Source organism: Corythoichthys intestinalis, chromosome 15 (assembly GCF_030265065.1).
Source record: "Corythoichthys intestinalis isolate RoL2023-P3 chromosome 15, ASM3026506v1, whole genome shotgun sequence".
Classification (NCBI taxonomy): domain Eukaryota; kingdom Metazoa; phylum Chordata; class Actinopteri; order Syngnathiformes; family Syngnathidae; genus Corythoichthys; species Corythoichthys intestinalis.
Window position 1 is genome coordinate 36142962 of NC_080409.1, and position 13658 is coordinate 36156619.

The 13658-nt window shown below is 38.2% G+C and overlaps 1 protein-coding gene across 1 annotated transcript; it reads right to left on the bottom strand.

The window, feature by feature from the left end:
• Positions 1 to 1559: 1559 nt before the first annotated feature.
• On the bottom strand, positions 1560 to 13344 carry hadhab (hydroxyacyl-CoA dehydrogenase trifunctional multienzyme complex subunit alpha b). The gene is made up of 20 exons (XM_057858541.1): positions 13203 to 13344; positions 12550 to 12591; positions 12060 to 12130; positions 11857 to 11990; positions 11650 to 11788; positions 11447 to 11566; positions 10249 to 10351; positions 9936 to 10058; positions 9752 to 9870; positions 9628 to 9684; positions 7788 to 7897; positions 7590 to 7724; positions 7320 to 7491; positions 7054 to 7140; positions 6824 to 6964; positions 3993 to 4061; positions 3706 to 3901; positions 2329 to 2443; positions 2116 to 2261; positions 1560 to 1990 (listed from the first exon to the last, which is right to left on the bottom strand). Exons 1-20 carry the CDS (start codon positions 13267 to 13269, stop codon positions 1845 to 1847), a joined length of 2292 nt encoding a protein of 763 aa, XP_057714524.1. The 5' UTR covers positions 13270 to 13344; the 3' UTR covers positions 1560 to 1844.
• Positions 13345 to 13658: the final 314 nt, after the last annotated feature.

Sequence of the window (13658 nt, forward strand, 5' to 3'; positions counted from 1 at the left end):
TAGTTTGACAGCCCTAATTTTTACATATGGCGGAAAACACAGACAAGACTGAAAAAGTAGTCTCTGCTCTTGCACCCCCTTTAAAAGAAACTGCTGTATTGTAAGCCTAAAGAACTGTTGTTTGATAGAACAATATGTCTATATGCTGCAATAGCAGATTCATGGCGCATAAAGCCCCCGACCTATTTTTAATTTGTCCGTTTCACCCTGAAAACCCCCGTTTACAGTCGTCGCGCAACCACTTTTATTTTAACCCAGCCATAAAAAAAGTAATATTTCTTATTCAAAATGTCATTTTTAGCTTAGAATCATTAATTGAAGTCTAATATTTCTCAAAAAAAAAAAAAAAAAAAAAAAAAAAAACTTTAAAAGTTTAAAATATGCGGGTGGATAGTTTTTTAAACAAATTACGTCACAACGAAAAAAATGGTGTAAAAAAGTCACGGATATCTAATAACTATCACTTAATTGTATATTTTTTGTTAGTCACATTTTCTCCGATGTTAGATCATAAATAATCAATCCAAACAAAGAAAAAATTGAGAAAAAAAGTTTAAAATTGTAGATATATGAAAAAGAAAATCTCGACCACTCCTTGATGTCTGAGATTTCTGCATCGCGACCCTTGTTATATTACCATGGGGGCGCGATGCAGAAATTGCAAACATCAAGGAGTGGTCGAGATTTAGTTTTTCATATATTTACCCTTTTAAACGTTTTTTTCTTTTTCAATTTTTCTTCGATTGGATCGACAATCTAAAATATTGAGGAAAATGCGACAGTAACCAAAACGATAGTTAAGTGATAGTTATGAGGTACATATCCATGACTTATTTACAGACACAATTTTTTTCATTGTGACGTAATTTGTTTAAAAGTTTAAAAAATATTCACTCGCATGTTTTGAAGTCATTTAAAAAAAAAACAACAACTAAATATTAGACATCAATTAATGATTCCAAGCTAAAAATGACAGACATTTCAAATAATAAATTTAATTACTTATTTTTTTATGGCTTGATTGAAACAAAAGCGGTTGCACGACATCTGTAAACGTGTCTCCAGGGTAAAACGAACAATTTAAAAATAGTTCGGGGTCTTAATGCGCCATGAATCTGCTATGGCAGCAGATAGACATATTGTTCTCTCAAACACAACACTTTTGACTTAAAATACAGCAGTTTAAAGAGGGGTCCAAGAGCAGAAACGACTTTTTCCGCCATATACGTGTACATCTCATTTTTCTTCCCCTCGAACTTGATAAAAGCGTGCATGTGCATTTTACATACATAAATAATAATTCAAAAGATAAATTGCTCACTTTAGAACACTCAAGTAGACCCTTTATCATACAAAATAGGTAGCAATTATTTAAAAAAAAGATTTTTATATATCTCATTTGTTTTCCCCTCAAACTTGATAAAAGTGTACATGTGCATTAATTGTTCGAAAGATTTAAATTGCTTACTTTAGAACACTCAAGTAGTGGACCCCTTATCATTAAAAAATGGATGAATGTACAAAACCAACAGCATTTGTACAACGTGTCAGCCCATGTACAATTTCATAAGCATTTGATTCCATAACAAAATTTTATTTAAGGCCCTACATTTACATAATCCAAGCATAAATTCTTTTAAAGTACAAAACAGGGAAAAAAACACTACCATACTGGTACATTCCAGAATGAATTAGTATATTCTTTAGCAATACATTAATGCATGTACAACATCATTACCAACCAAATGCGTGTGTTGATCTGGTAAAAATCAAAAGCATCCAATTCTTCTCTTGAGGCACCTTGTTGTGGCTAGACTGCAGTTGTGTTAAGCGGCATCAGCTGATCACTTGTGAAACTTCCTGGCGGGATCACGGGCGTGATCTAAGAGGAGCTGGCATGGCGTGAAGTGATTACCATATACTGTTTCGTAGCGCTGCATTTTCTCCACCAGGTTGTTGGCGCCGAAAGTATCTACAAAACGGAATGGACCTGGAAATCCGGATGGAAACATGGCGTCAACAACTCATTTGCCATCACAGACTGTGATAAGACATCTAACCCAACAAAATGGGTTAGTTACGTCTATCGCTGTCAATGGCACTGAAACAACTGACCTCCAAGACAGGGGGGGAATCCCAGGCCAAAAACAGCCCCGATGTCTCCTTCTAGAGGATTGTTCAAAATACCCTCTTGTAAACACAGCACCGCCTCGTTGACAAAGCGAGAAACCAGTCGGTATTGGATGTCACTATCTGAAGAACTGAAGAAACATTTGGAATTAATAGAAGTTAGTCAGAATTTAATTACAGCTCATCATGGAAACTCACACAGCAGGATTGGGAACTATTTTGTATTTTTCCAGGATTTCCTCAATATCTGGATTGACATCTCTGGATTTGAGGCCCGGCTGGTAAACGTAGCACCCTTTTCCCGATTTACGACCTAAAAGAAATAAAAGGACTTCAACATTCAGAACGAGGTTTCAAATTTTAGAAAAACACAAGCAATGTAGCTCACCATGTAGTCATATACAGTGTAAAAAAAAAAAAAAAAGTCTTGAGGTAGGAATTTGAATACCTTTTGAAGAAAATGATTTTTTAATTTTTTAAAATTTAATGTTATGCAGAATGTTCTGAGTGTAAAGTTGTTCGTTTTAAAGAAAAAAAATTGGGAGCTATTCATATTTTTTGCAAACAAATATTGTTTTCAAATTCTTAATTGTCGTTTACATTTTAATTTCATTAAAACAAACAAAAATAAATGCAAATTAATATTTAAAAAAAGGCAGAGTTGAAATTTAGATATTGAATATTCAAACTGGATAGTTGCATATTTGTGAGAAACCGGATTTTTCAGAAAGAAAACAAATGAACCAACTAAAAGGGTTAAATGCCTAAAATGGCATTTTTGGCACATTCTAGGCAAACTGCCTTGCAAACCTGGTAAAATGGTATCCAAGGTTATGAGAACTAATGTAAAGAAAAAAAAAAAAAAAAAACTTTAGTGCCACTTTAAAAAGATGACAGGACAAAAAAATAATGCATTTTATAAAACAATCATTTCAGAGGGAAAAAGCTAATTCTTTAAAAAAAAAAAAAAGTTGTACATTATTACTTATTAAAGCAACACTTATTAATTTTTCAGTTTTGGCCGATTTTAGCGACGCCGGTGGACAAAAAGTGTGTTTTGCCTCAAGGAAGACTGCCTTTCCCATTAGGACCCGAGCACACCCGCAAAGTGTCGTAAAATCAAAAATCAATCAACCGGTCGCCTGCAGATGGATTAAACAATTTCTGTTTCCAGTGTCTGTGTAAAGGATGAATAGTAATAAGGTAATGAATCCAGTTGTGGCTAAACAATAGCATATGACGATTAGCAACCATTAGCTACCATCTTTGCAGAATTTGCGCGAAAGCGTTTGCATTCACTTCAGTCTTTATAATGAATGGGGAAAGGGGGAAGTGACGTATGCTTTAGTTAGCACATTTGATTTTTTTTTGTGTGTGGCAGGGGTGAAAGCAATACAGACCAACTCAAGATATAAAAGATGTGTCATTCAACTAGTTGTCAGTCAATATATTATCACAAATGTTATGCAAATATTTTATAAAGTTTGAAAAGTTACCTAGTGTTGCTTTAAGTTGACAAAAATTTGAATATTGTTCTAAGAAGAAATTCAAGTATCAGTTTCCATTGTGTCTCACCTTTGAATCCCATGTCCACCATAGTCTTTAATACATCCACATTGCCGCCACCGAAGCGTGATCCAAAGGCCTTGCCGAGGTCCTCGGCCACATGGGCAGCCACGTCGATGCCCACTTCGTCAATCAATGTGGCGGCGCCCACGGGGAAGCCGAAGCCTGTGGTAAGTGCGTCCAGTTTCTTGGGATCCGCTCCTTCCTGGAATGAGCACACACTTGTGAATACAATCCTGAATATCAAATAACCGGCCGTCCCCTTGAACATGGTGTTTTACTTTAAAGCCACAAACCTGAAACACTCGCACACATTCTGCCAACATGGGAGCCAAGCAGCGAGTCGTGTAGAACCCTGGTCCATCCTGCCCAAAAACAGGTGCTTAGATGTCATCTTAAGCTCTTAACCTTGGGTGATTAATGTTGGAGATAGTTTAACGAGAAAAAAGTTGCGCTTGATTTCAGTGATCAGCTGTGAAATATCCCTGGTCTACAAAATTTGGGAAAATATCTGTCTCAGAGATAAAAATGGCTAACTCGTACTTCCTCTGGTGACATGGATTGGAAAATAAAATATTTTAGTGCTGGTTGGCTATTCAAGATGTTTATTGCTGAAGTTTGATTACAAAGATTACAGTATATCCGTTTTGTAGGTTGCTAAATTTGACATGATATGTGTCTACATTAATGAATTTTGTCCACTTCCAAAACACCAGGATTTAGGCAATACGTTGAAAACATTATATTTTGTCAAAGCTCTTGCTTACACGATTATATTCTGAAATGGTAGACATTTTTTTTAGGTAGATTCTCAATACTTTTACCCAGGAAGCATTTTGCTTGTAGACCAGTGTATCTAATCCATCAAACATGCTGGCAATGCAGTCTAACTACAAGCTGGCAGATAGCGATCAGTCCAATATTGATGGCTTTCAATTTGGTTATTATACTCCTTCTGAGGTAAACTGTAAACTAAACAAATGTACTGTAGTGAAAAAAAGACATAAAACAAATGTAGCATTCCCTTGTTACCGAAAACATGTCAGATGAATGCTAATATACAATCAAGATCTAAGGTTTTTAAGTGCTCCGTATGTTCTGAAAAAATGAGGTAGTTAAAAAAAACAACTCTGAAAGTTGTCAAGGTCGAAAGACATGGGGGTAGGGGGGGGATCGCCTATTTTATTAAAATAAATTAGTGATGCACGATAATGCATTTTTCAGCCGATACCGATAACCGATAATTTCCTCCTCGATCCAACCGATAACCGATAATGTCAAGCCGATAATTTTATTAAAGATTTATGTAAAATTTTAAAGTATACACAAGAGAAAATATTGCTGTGCAAAAATAATATTGCTCTTTTTTTTTTCAACATCAAATGTGAACAAGTAGTAGTAGTAGTAAATTCCAACATCTAAATAAAGACAGATTGTCTGACATTGTGTAATGGTAAACTTTTGGCAACAATTACTTACAGAGTAAATACATAAGTTGCACAAAAATGGCTTTAAAAGTATGCCATTCCTAAAGTATAACATTACTACACAGCAAAAACACAGCTCCTTAAGACTAGTTAAAGTCCCTTGTTTTCAGTGTAAATCTATTGGAAATAAGTTAAATTAACTGCCAGCACTTCAAGTATTTCACTCAGATTTCTTGAAGAAAAATGGCCAGCTGAAAATAAGATTAACAGCCTTATTTTAAGCAATAAATTATACATAATCCTAAAAAAAAAAAAAAAAACTTGTCAGAAATGTTCTTTATTCAAGAATATGTATGGTTCAAAACATTATTTGAAAACATTTTTTTCTTGATTTAGGTGAAAAATGACATTTTTTTAGATGTTTGGGCTTAATAAGAACAAATGGCAATATTTAGTTCAAGTAAGTGGAATAATCTGGCGCATTCATCTGTTAACTAGTCTTCAACACTCAAACAAGATGGGGAAAATTATTTGACTAGATTTAAGAAGAATGATCTGATTAAGACGTCATAAATTTAAAGCGTACTGAATGCATTACTGACTGGATGACTTCTTTGTGTCGTTTGGTGCATGTTACAATTATCAACTAACCACTGTGCCGTCATGATAAACATGGTTTGTTGACATCACCTGTGTAAATGTCCGTGGTAAAACTGATGTGATCGGCATGTCTTTCACGAAGAATCGTGGTCGTATAAACTGCATTATTTTTTCATCCAGGGGTTTGGCTATCGGGTCATTTCGGGAATTTCCTCCCGCCTGTACCCTTCAGTCCGCCCGGCTGCCAAATTAGCACCCGCGCCAGGCCTCTGTCTCGAACCGGAGTGGCGGCGGCAGCTAAGTTCGTACCGGATATGCGCCCGCCCCGGCCGGCTCGCTGCGGCGCATTCGGTGCATGGCTCTGCTCTGATGCTCTACCCGCCTAGGGCGAGGCGGCGCGGCGGCCTGCCGGACCAGCGGGCTCCGTCGGAAGAGAGCTACTTGTCAACTATCGATCTCGTGAGGTGTTTAGCCATAGATGGGAGTTTACCACTCGCTTTGGGCTGCATTCCCAAACACCCCGACTCCGGGAGGACCGCAGCGTCTCTGTATTGTCACAAGCCCCGTAGCTTCCTTTATAGTTTGTTAACAATAGCTTTAGCATTCGTGCTAGCAGCAGCCTCATGTTCGTTCCAAAAATCATTGTGATGCAGTTTTAAATGGCTGCTGGGTTAGTGCTAGTGGTGTTCAATGAGGACGCTTTCTTTAGGCCTTGAGGAACTGTTTTGTAGATGGCGAGAGCATCGTTTATTTCATTTCACACACGGGAAAAGCAACGCACGCTAGTGAGAGCGCCTCAACAGTGTCAACACTGATGTGTAACACCGCCTCCTCTATGACGCCGTACTCCTAAACCCCTCCTCCCACAGGGGCTTCAGAGAGGGGAGGGGTTGAGCAGGCGGCAGTGAAGAAGTGGAGAAAACTGCTTGGTTGCGCACATTTGGAGGCTAAATCAAGTATATAATTATCGGATTGCATTATCGGTTGATTTTTTTATTATCTGTATTATCTGTGTGACGTCATAATTGCCATTATCGGCCGATAATTATCGGTAGCCGATATTATCGTGTATCTTTAAAATAAATCTATGAAAACCTCACCCCGACTACGATGATGACTTTTCCTTGCTTCAGCCCCACAGCTACCGCAGACGCTGTGGTGTCCTTAGATGTCTGCTCGGTGGTGATGATCTCTAGGAGCTGCATCTTGTCCACCGGCGAGAAGTAGTGCATGCCGATAACCTGAGGTATGAGAATGAGGAAGATAAGGTTTTTTTTTTTGTTTTGTTTTCGCTCCTTATTCACATAAAAGAGGAATAAGAGTTCTCAACCTTGTCTGGCCTCTTGCTAGCAGCGGCGATGTCCTTGATGGGCAGAGCTGACGTGTTGGTAGCGAAGATGCAGTGAGGAGGAATCACCTGCAATTAGTATTTCCAATTACTGGCAGTGAATGGTCACAATTCAGCGCCACCGACAGAAATAGAAATCAAATCTATTTGAACCGGTCATTCGATTGCTGCCAGACTTCGCGGTCCAATTGGATTGGACGTCTCTCCTCGTCACTGGCAATGATAAAGCGGATGCGAAGTGTACTCACTGCTTCCACCTCCTTGAGGACAGCGTGTTTGATTTTGAGATCTTCAAACACAGCCTCGATCACCATGTCAACCTTGTCGAAGCTGCTGTAGTCCAGCGTTCCGGACAGATTTGACAAAATGGAGTCTCTCTCAAAAGACGTGATGCTCTTCTTTTTGGTCTTGTCATTCAGCCTGTCAATTAAAATGTATTAAGCACTGACAAAAATCACAAAAATACTATTCAGCGGACTAACTTTCTTTCCGCTGGTTGAACCTGTAAAAGAACATACCCCTTGTACACCTGCTGCTCACCGCGGGCCAGTCCGGTCACAGCAGTATCCTTTAGAATGGTGTGCACACCTTTGTCTACAGTCACCTGGGCGATGCCTGCTCCCATCAACCCCGCCCCCAAAATTCCCAGAGTCCTGGTAACGGAGAAAGATAGAGCTTAAATAAAGGACTACAAAAATAGCAGCTGAGGGACGCACTTCACTTCTTTTGCGGGACTCCCAAAGCGGTTCTTTTTGCACGCGACTTGACCATGATAGAGTCCAATGAGGGCTGCAGACTCGGGGGTTTTGGCCAAATGTCCAAAGTTCTGTGAAAAGACAGGCGAATATGAGAGAGTACTATAATAACCTAGGATGATGATTAAAAAAGCTTAAAAAATTGATTAGTTTTAGGAAGTAAAAATATTGTTTATATGTCAACATTAAAACTATTAGGACCATCATTTTATACACATCTAACAACAATTTGATGAATACCGTATTGGCCCGAATATAAGACGGCCCTGATTATAAGATGACCCCCTCATTTTCAAGACAAGTTTAAAAAAAAAAAAAAAAAAAGACTTTTTGAACACCAAATTAATTTTTATACAGAAAATAATTACAGTACATCCGAAACAAATGATTATAGCAATATATTTGAGAGAAAAAGCATGTTATTTTGCCTCATTCAAATCTTAATATCTGAACATTTAAATATGTAAACTAAACTGCAATCACATTCGTAAATGAATGGCTTCTGGTTTTTGAAATGTAAATAAACCAATCTATTGTGATAAAACAACAAAATTGCAATAACTGCATTAACCCCTTAAAGAGAAGTCTAACTGCAACTGTAGTCTTAAAACAAATCTGAATAAGGAAAAACATTGCAATAAAATAATGCAAACTGGTTAAACTTGAGAGTAACTGAGATCCCTCATGACAGAACATTGCTTTAATATCTGGCGCCATCTAGCATCGTGAATGGGTATAATGGCTATACGCGAATATAAGATGACCCCCCCCTCTTTTTCAGTCTTATTTCAATACAAAAAACACCGTCTTATATTCGGGCCAATACGGTATATTTATATACATGAAATGATCTAAAAAATGTCTGTATACTTAGACAATTATTGTAATTTTCATACTATAAGTTGCAAATTTTTTTCTCTCCATTTGAACGCCGTGGCTTTTATGACAAAGGCTTATTTATGAATATTTTGGGGGATAAACGTTAGCCCTAGAGAACTGTTTTCCCATGTGAAGTTCCATTAATAGCAAATACAGCGGTATCTCTACTTACAAAATTAATTAGCTCTGGAAATAGTTTCTTAACTTGACAATTCTCCAAGTAGAGACGTGCTTTTCATGTAAATGCCCTAATCCGTTCAAAGACCTAAAATCTTTCATAATGCATAAAAATGCATCAAAACATGTAATAAATACATGTTATCAATTAGATTATTGCACAATAAATGTAAAATCTGAGTTGTGCATGATGTAAAAAAACAAGAATAGGAATGAAGAGGACGCTGGGATATACACATACAATAGAGCTCTCTCTTAGCCTATTAGATGCCAGGAATGCTCGGCAATAGCCAATGGCAGAGCAGCTATAAATATTATGTTCAGTAAACTGTGGGAGCTGCGAGTACCAGCCATACTGTATTTTTGCCTTTCTTATCCTGAAATTTCTAAGAAGAGGCAATATTTTCCCGTTGAGGCGTTTAACCTGAAAATTCTGTATGGAGAGACGTTCTTACGTAGAGTAACACTGTAGCTCACTACCTGACCATTGACGGCAATAGACATCCAATTCATTTGAATTGGGAGGGCTTCAAAAGAATTAAGACATATACTAGTGACAAACTAATTTAAATTCACAGCAAAAAGATGAAAACTGCCAAATGATTGGTAGTGTAGTAGCATCGATAACACTGATTCCAATCTTTTAAAAATTAAAGTTTACCTTCCCCCGGGCTAGTCTGTACTCTAACAAAACAATTTGAATTTGAAAGTCCTATTGAACATTTTGTTAAAAGGTGAATTGTACCTGGGCTTCTGCCAGGTATCCGGCGTTGGGACCTTTCTCCACGCCAGTCTTCACGCACTGAAGTAAAAAAACAGTTAAATTGAAGTTGTGATAAAATATGATGATAACAACAACAACAACTCACTTCAATGATCTTGAGAGGTGCGGGATAAAGCCCCTTGCTCTGCTTCATGACTTTACCGTGGACCGTCTTATAAATCTGGTTGCGTACCATCTCGAAGCTCATTACGTAGTCCTGTATTTCTGCCGACAAGACGGACAAAAGCATTACAATAAAACCACATAACATACAGTAGGGTCTAACATACTCTGCATGGTGCCCTTCTCCTTGCGGAGTGGAATCTTCTTGCCCACGATGCCTCTCGCACATTCCACAGCGACCTCCTCTAGGTAGTCGATGGTCCTTTCCTCAGGGCTCTTCAAACCTGGGCCTGTTAATGGGGAACGTAAATATAAGGCATATAAGGCACCTCCGCGACCCTCGTGAGGAAAAGCGGCATGGAAAATGAATGAATGAAATACAAGGCAAGTTTTGAAAAACAAAACGAAAAAAAAAAAAAACACATTTCGCCATGCACTTGGTTTTTTTTTTTTTTTTTTTTTTTTTTTTTTTTTTTTTACCAAGGGGGTCTACAAGTTGGTCGACCAGGCCCATTTTTTTGGCTTTATCAGCTCGAATGTTTCGTCCTGTCAGCATCATGTCAAAAGCGCTGGGTAAGCCGACCTAGAAGTGGTAAAAAGAAAAAATAATTTGTTATTATTAGCTTTTATTTTGTATGTATCCAAAGAGAAAAGGGTTTACTTTTACAACGACTACAAATGGGATTCCAAAAAAGTTGGGACACTATACAAATTGCAAATGAAAACTGAATGCTGGCTTTGTCTTTGCACTGTAGAGTTTCATCCCGCAAGGGCAGATGGCAATTTGAGTTTGAACTTTTTTTAAAAATCCGGTTAGTACAATTTGGGGGCGGTAATTTATTGTCAAAGTTTTCTAAGCACCAGTTGTCGCGTTAACCGAATATTTTCCGTCGTTGACCGTTTTTTTAAAACGGTGACGGAAAAAACTGAAGTCCATCTGTCATTTTGACAGGTTGCAATTCACACCCCAGACCACAGGGTGGCGAGTGAGCATATTAATTAGCTATTGTCTCTCTTGATGCATGACGTCGTTGGCCTTACTCGGAAAAATGTCAAGGCAACTGAGCGTTTGCCTGGCACGGCCAGACTCTTCTCCCTGTATTTTTCAAACACTGAGAGAAAAGTCTGGGACCCAGCCTCTCGAGTAGGTACTAGATCAATCGACAAATCAGATTTGTTTATTTGCGTGACGTGTTCTTCACGAGCAACGTCACTCTTGCGTGCCGAAAGTCGTCTCGACAACAACACGGATGGCCGACGGGAGAGCCAAGAATATGTTCCAATCCGCGGTAAATTCAGTTTTAAATGAGCTAAAACACATCGACACGAGTCATTGACAACAGTCTGTCTCGCGCTAGCCATGTTGAATAAACTCCCTTCTCCTCGTATGTTTACTTCCGTGCGCAAGTCCCTTGTCCTGCCCTCGTCGCTTTGCTAACGGCACGTCTGCCCGTTGCTGATTAGTGCACTCTGCTGTCTGTTTGCCTCTTGTTAAGCTTTTTCGGACAGAATATTAATTAAAAATGAATGAAAACTAAATGCTATTAAATATGTCATTATTATCATTTTAAAAATGTAAGTGACGGGTAAAAATAGATTATGACCGGATTTTTATGACACTGTCAGTCAAAATGACAGACAACGAAAAAGTCTAGCGCAACCTCTGCTAAGCACCCACCATTTTGGGGAGTCTCTGTGTTCCGCCAGCTCCTGGCAAAAGACCCAACATGACTTCTGGCGTACCTAGCACTGTCTTCTTGCTTTTTGTTGCGATCCTGTACTGGCACGCAATGGCGAACTGGATTCACAAGAAGACAACATTGAGGGATAATCAGTCAAGTCATGAAAAAAAAAATCATGACATCAAGACGCTTAGTTGACCTCCAGGCCTCCTCCCAAGCACGAGCCGTTAATGGCAGCCACAATGGGCTTTGGGGACTTTTCGATCATCTCGAACATTTTTTGGCCTTCCTGCGAGAGCCTCGTGACCTCCTCGGTGTTGCTGCATCCCTGGATCATACTGCAGCAGAGTCATTGACAGTGTTACCAAAACTAGGACTTTTGTAGTCTGCTGTGAGCGGGTCTTACTTGATATCAGCTCCTGCAATGAAGCACCCCGGCTTGGAGGAAATGAGGACAGCGCTGTGAACGGCGTTGTCCGCCCAAAGCTCGTTCATGACCTCTGTCAGCTCCTTTTGCATTTGGACAGACAGGGTATTGACCTGATTGGAAAGAGGATTATTAAACATTCCCTTTTATATGCAAAAAAAGTCTAAATGATTGCGCTTTACCTTAGAACTGGGGTCATTGATTCGAACCACAGCAACATCGTCCTTGACTTCATAGTTTACATGGGTTCGAGCTTCAAACGGTGAGACAGATCAAGTAAATAAAAACTATATCATGAGACAAAGGCGGCCATGATTAATTGGCCACCAACTGATTATCAAATGATTCGACAAGGATTTTGATAGTTGAATAATCGTTTGAGACACTGATTGTTGAAAAATTCCCATGTTAATAGTAATTTTTTTCACATTCTTTAAATAGAAATAAAAAATAATTACATAAAAAATACATTTAAATTTAAAACTAGATTCTTCTACATCCTTATTTTTACATAAAAAAGGGGAAAGACTAAATATCCTTAGATTTCTGTAAAATTACAGTTCAAGTAAAAACATAATATATAACAATAAATTATATGAGCCGATGAGTTGATTCATCACAAAAATAATAGGTGAATCAACTTTCAAAATAGTTTGTAAGTGTAAGTAATACCTTGCATTGCGGTGGCCACTGAGAATGTTCGAAAGGTAGTTCCTGTGTGGAGAGAAAACACATTTTATGATTTAACTAATCATGTATTTTCTATGACAGGTCCGAAAAAGGTTACTAAAAGTTTAACACACATTTGTATTATACAACAGAAATGCCCAACCCGAATAAACGTCAGCATTATTGCATGATACAACATTTTGGAGGACTTGCGTGACCTCAAGACGCCCCCACCTCAACCCAGTCTAACAATGACCTTTCACCTACATTCAAAAACCCAGACATCTTATCAGAACCGCCTCAATGGCGATGCAAGAAAGATTTATTGGAAAGAATACCGCAATATGAAACTTCTACATTTTATAGAATTGCAAGTTCTCAGGAAATATAGTATAGTCGCCGAACAAGCTTAAGCTTATACTCAGTTTTAATGAATGGAACTCACGAGATTCTTAAAGGAATTTGAATATTAAACGGGGCGTGATGTATTGTGAATGTTCATTGGAAAAAGGCTCGAAAAGTTTTGTAATTTCATACATTAGCACGCGTTATGTAGAAATGATTGGCGTTTACAGTCAAACTGAGTAACACAGCCAGCGTTGGGAAAAGAACTCGTACATAGAATAAAGATTTAACTGTTTTCCATTGTGTTTTACCTGGTGCGGCACCGTATCTCCTTAATGTCAATTTAGAGAGAACGCCGAGGGATCGAACACCAGCCATGTTGCAGGAGCTGCGGGCGGAGGTCAGCAAGTCGGCTGTGGCTAGCTAGTAGCTGGCCCGTAAAGTTGGCTCCGCCTTTTTTTTCTTCGTCGTCCCATTTGCGTTAAATGGTTGGTAAGAAATAAGCGTTCAGACACCTTACTGCCATCTATTGGTCGGTAGAAAAGAACAAACTAAAACAAAATTTGATTTTGTTTGTGTTTTAACAATAATATTTAATATAGTATATTCATGGATATGTAATATTCACATTTGTTTCGTTTCTTTCTATTTGTTTTTTCAAATAAAGCAATCCAGCATTTAAAGAAAAGCCTTGGCAATTCCATATGCAAAATGTTTTATTTCTTTAATCTTTCTTTTTCATTTGACAATAAATATGTTTTTTTTTT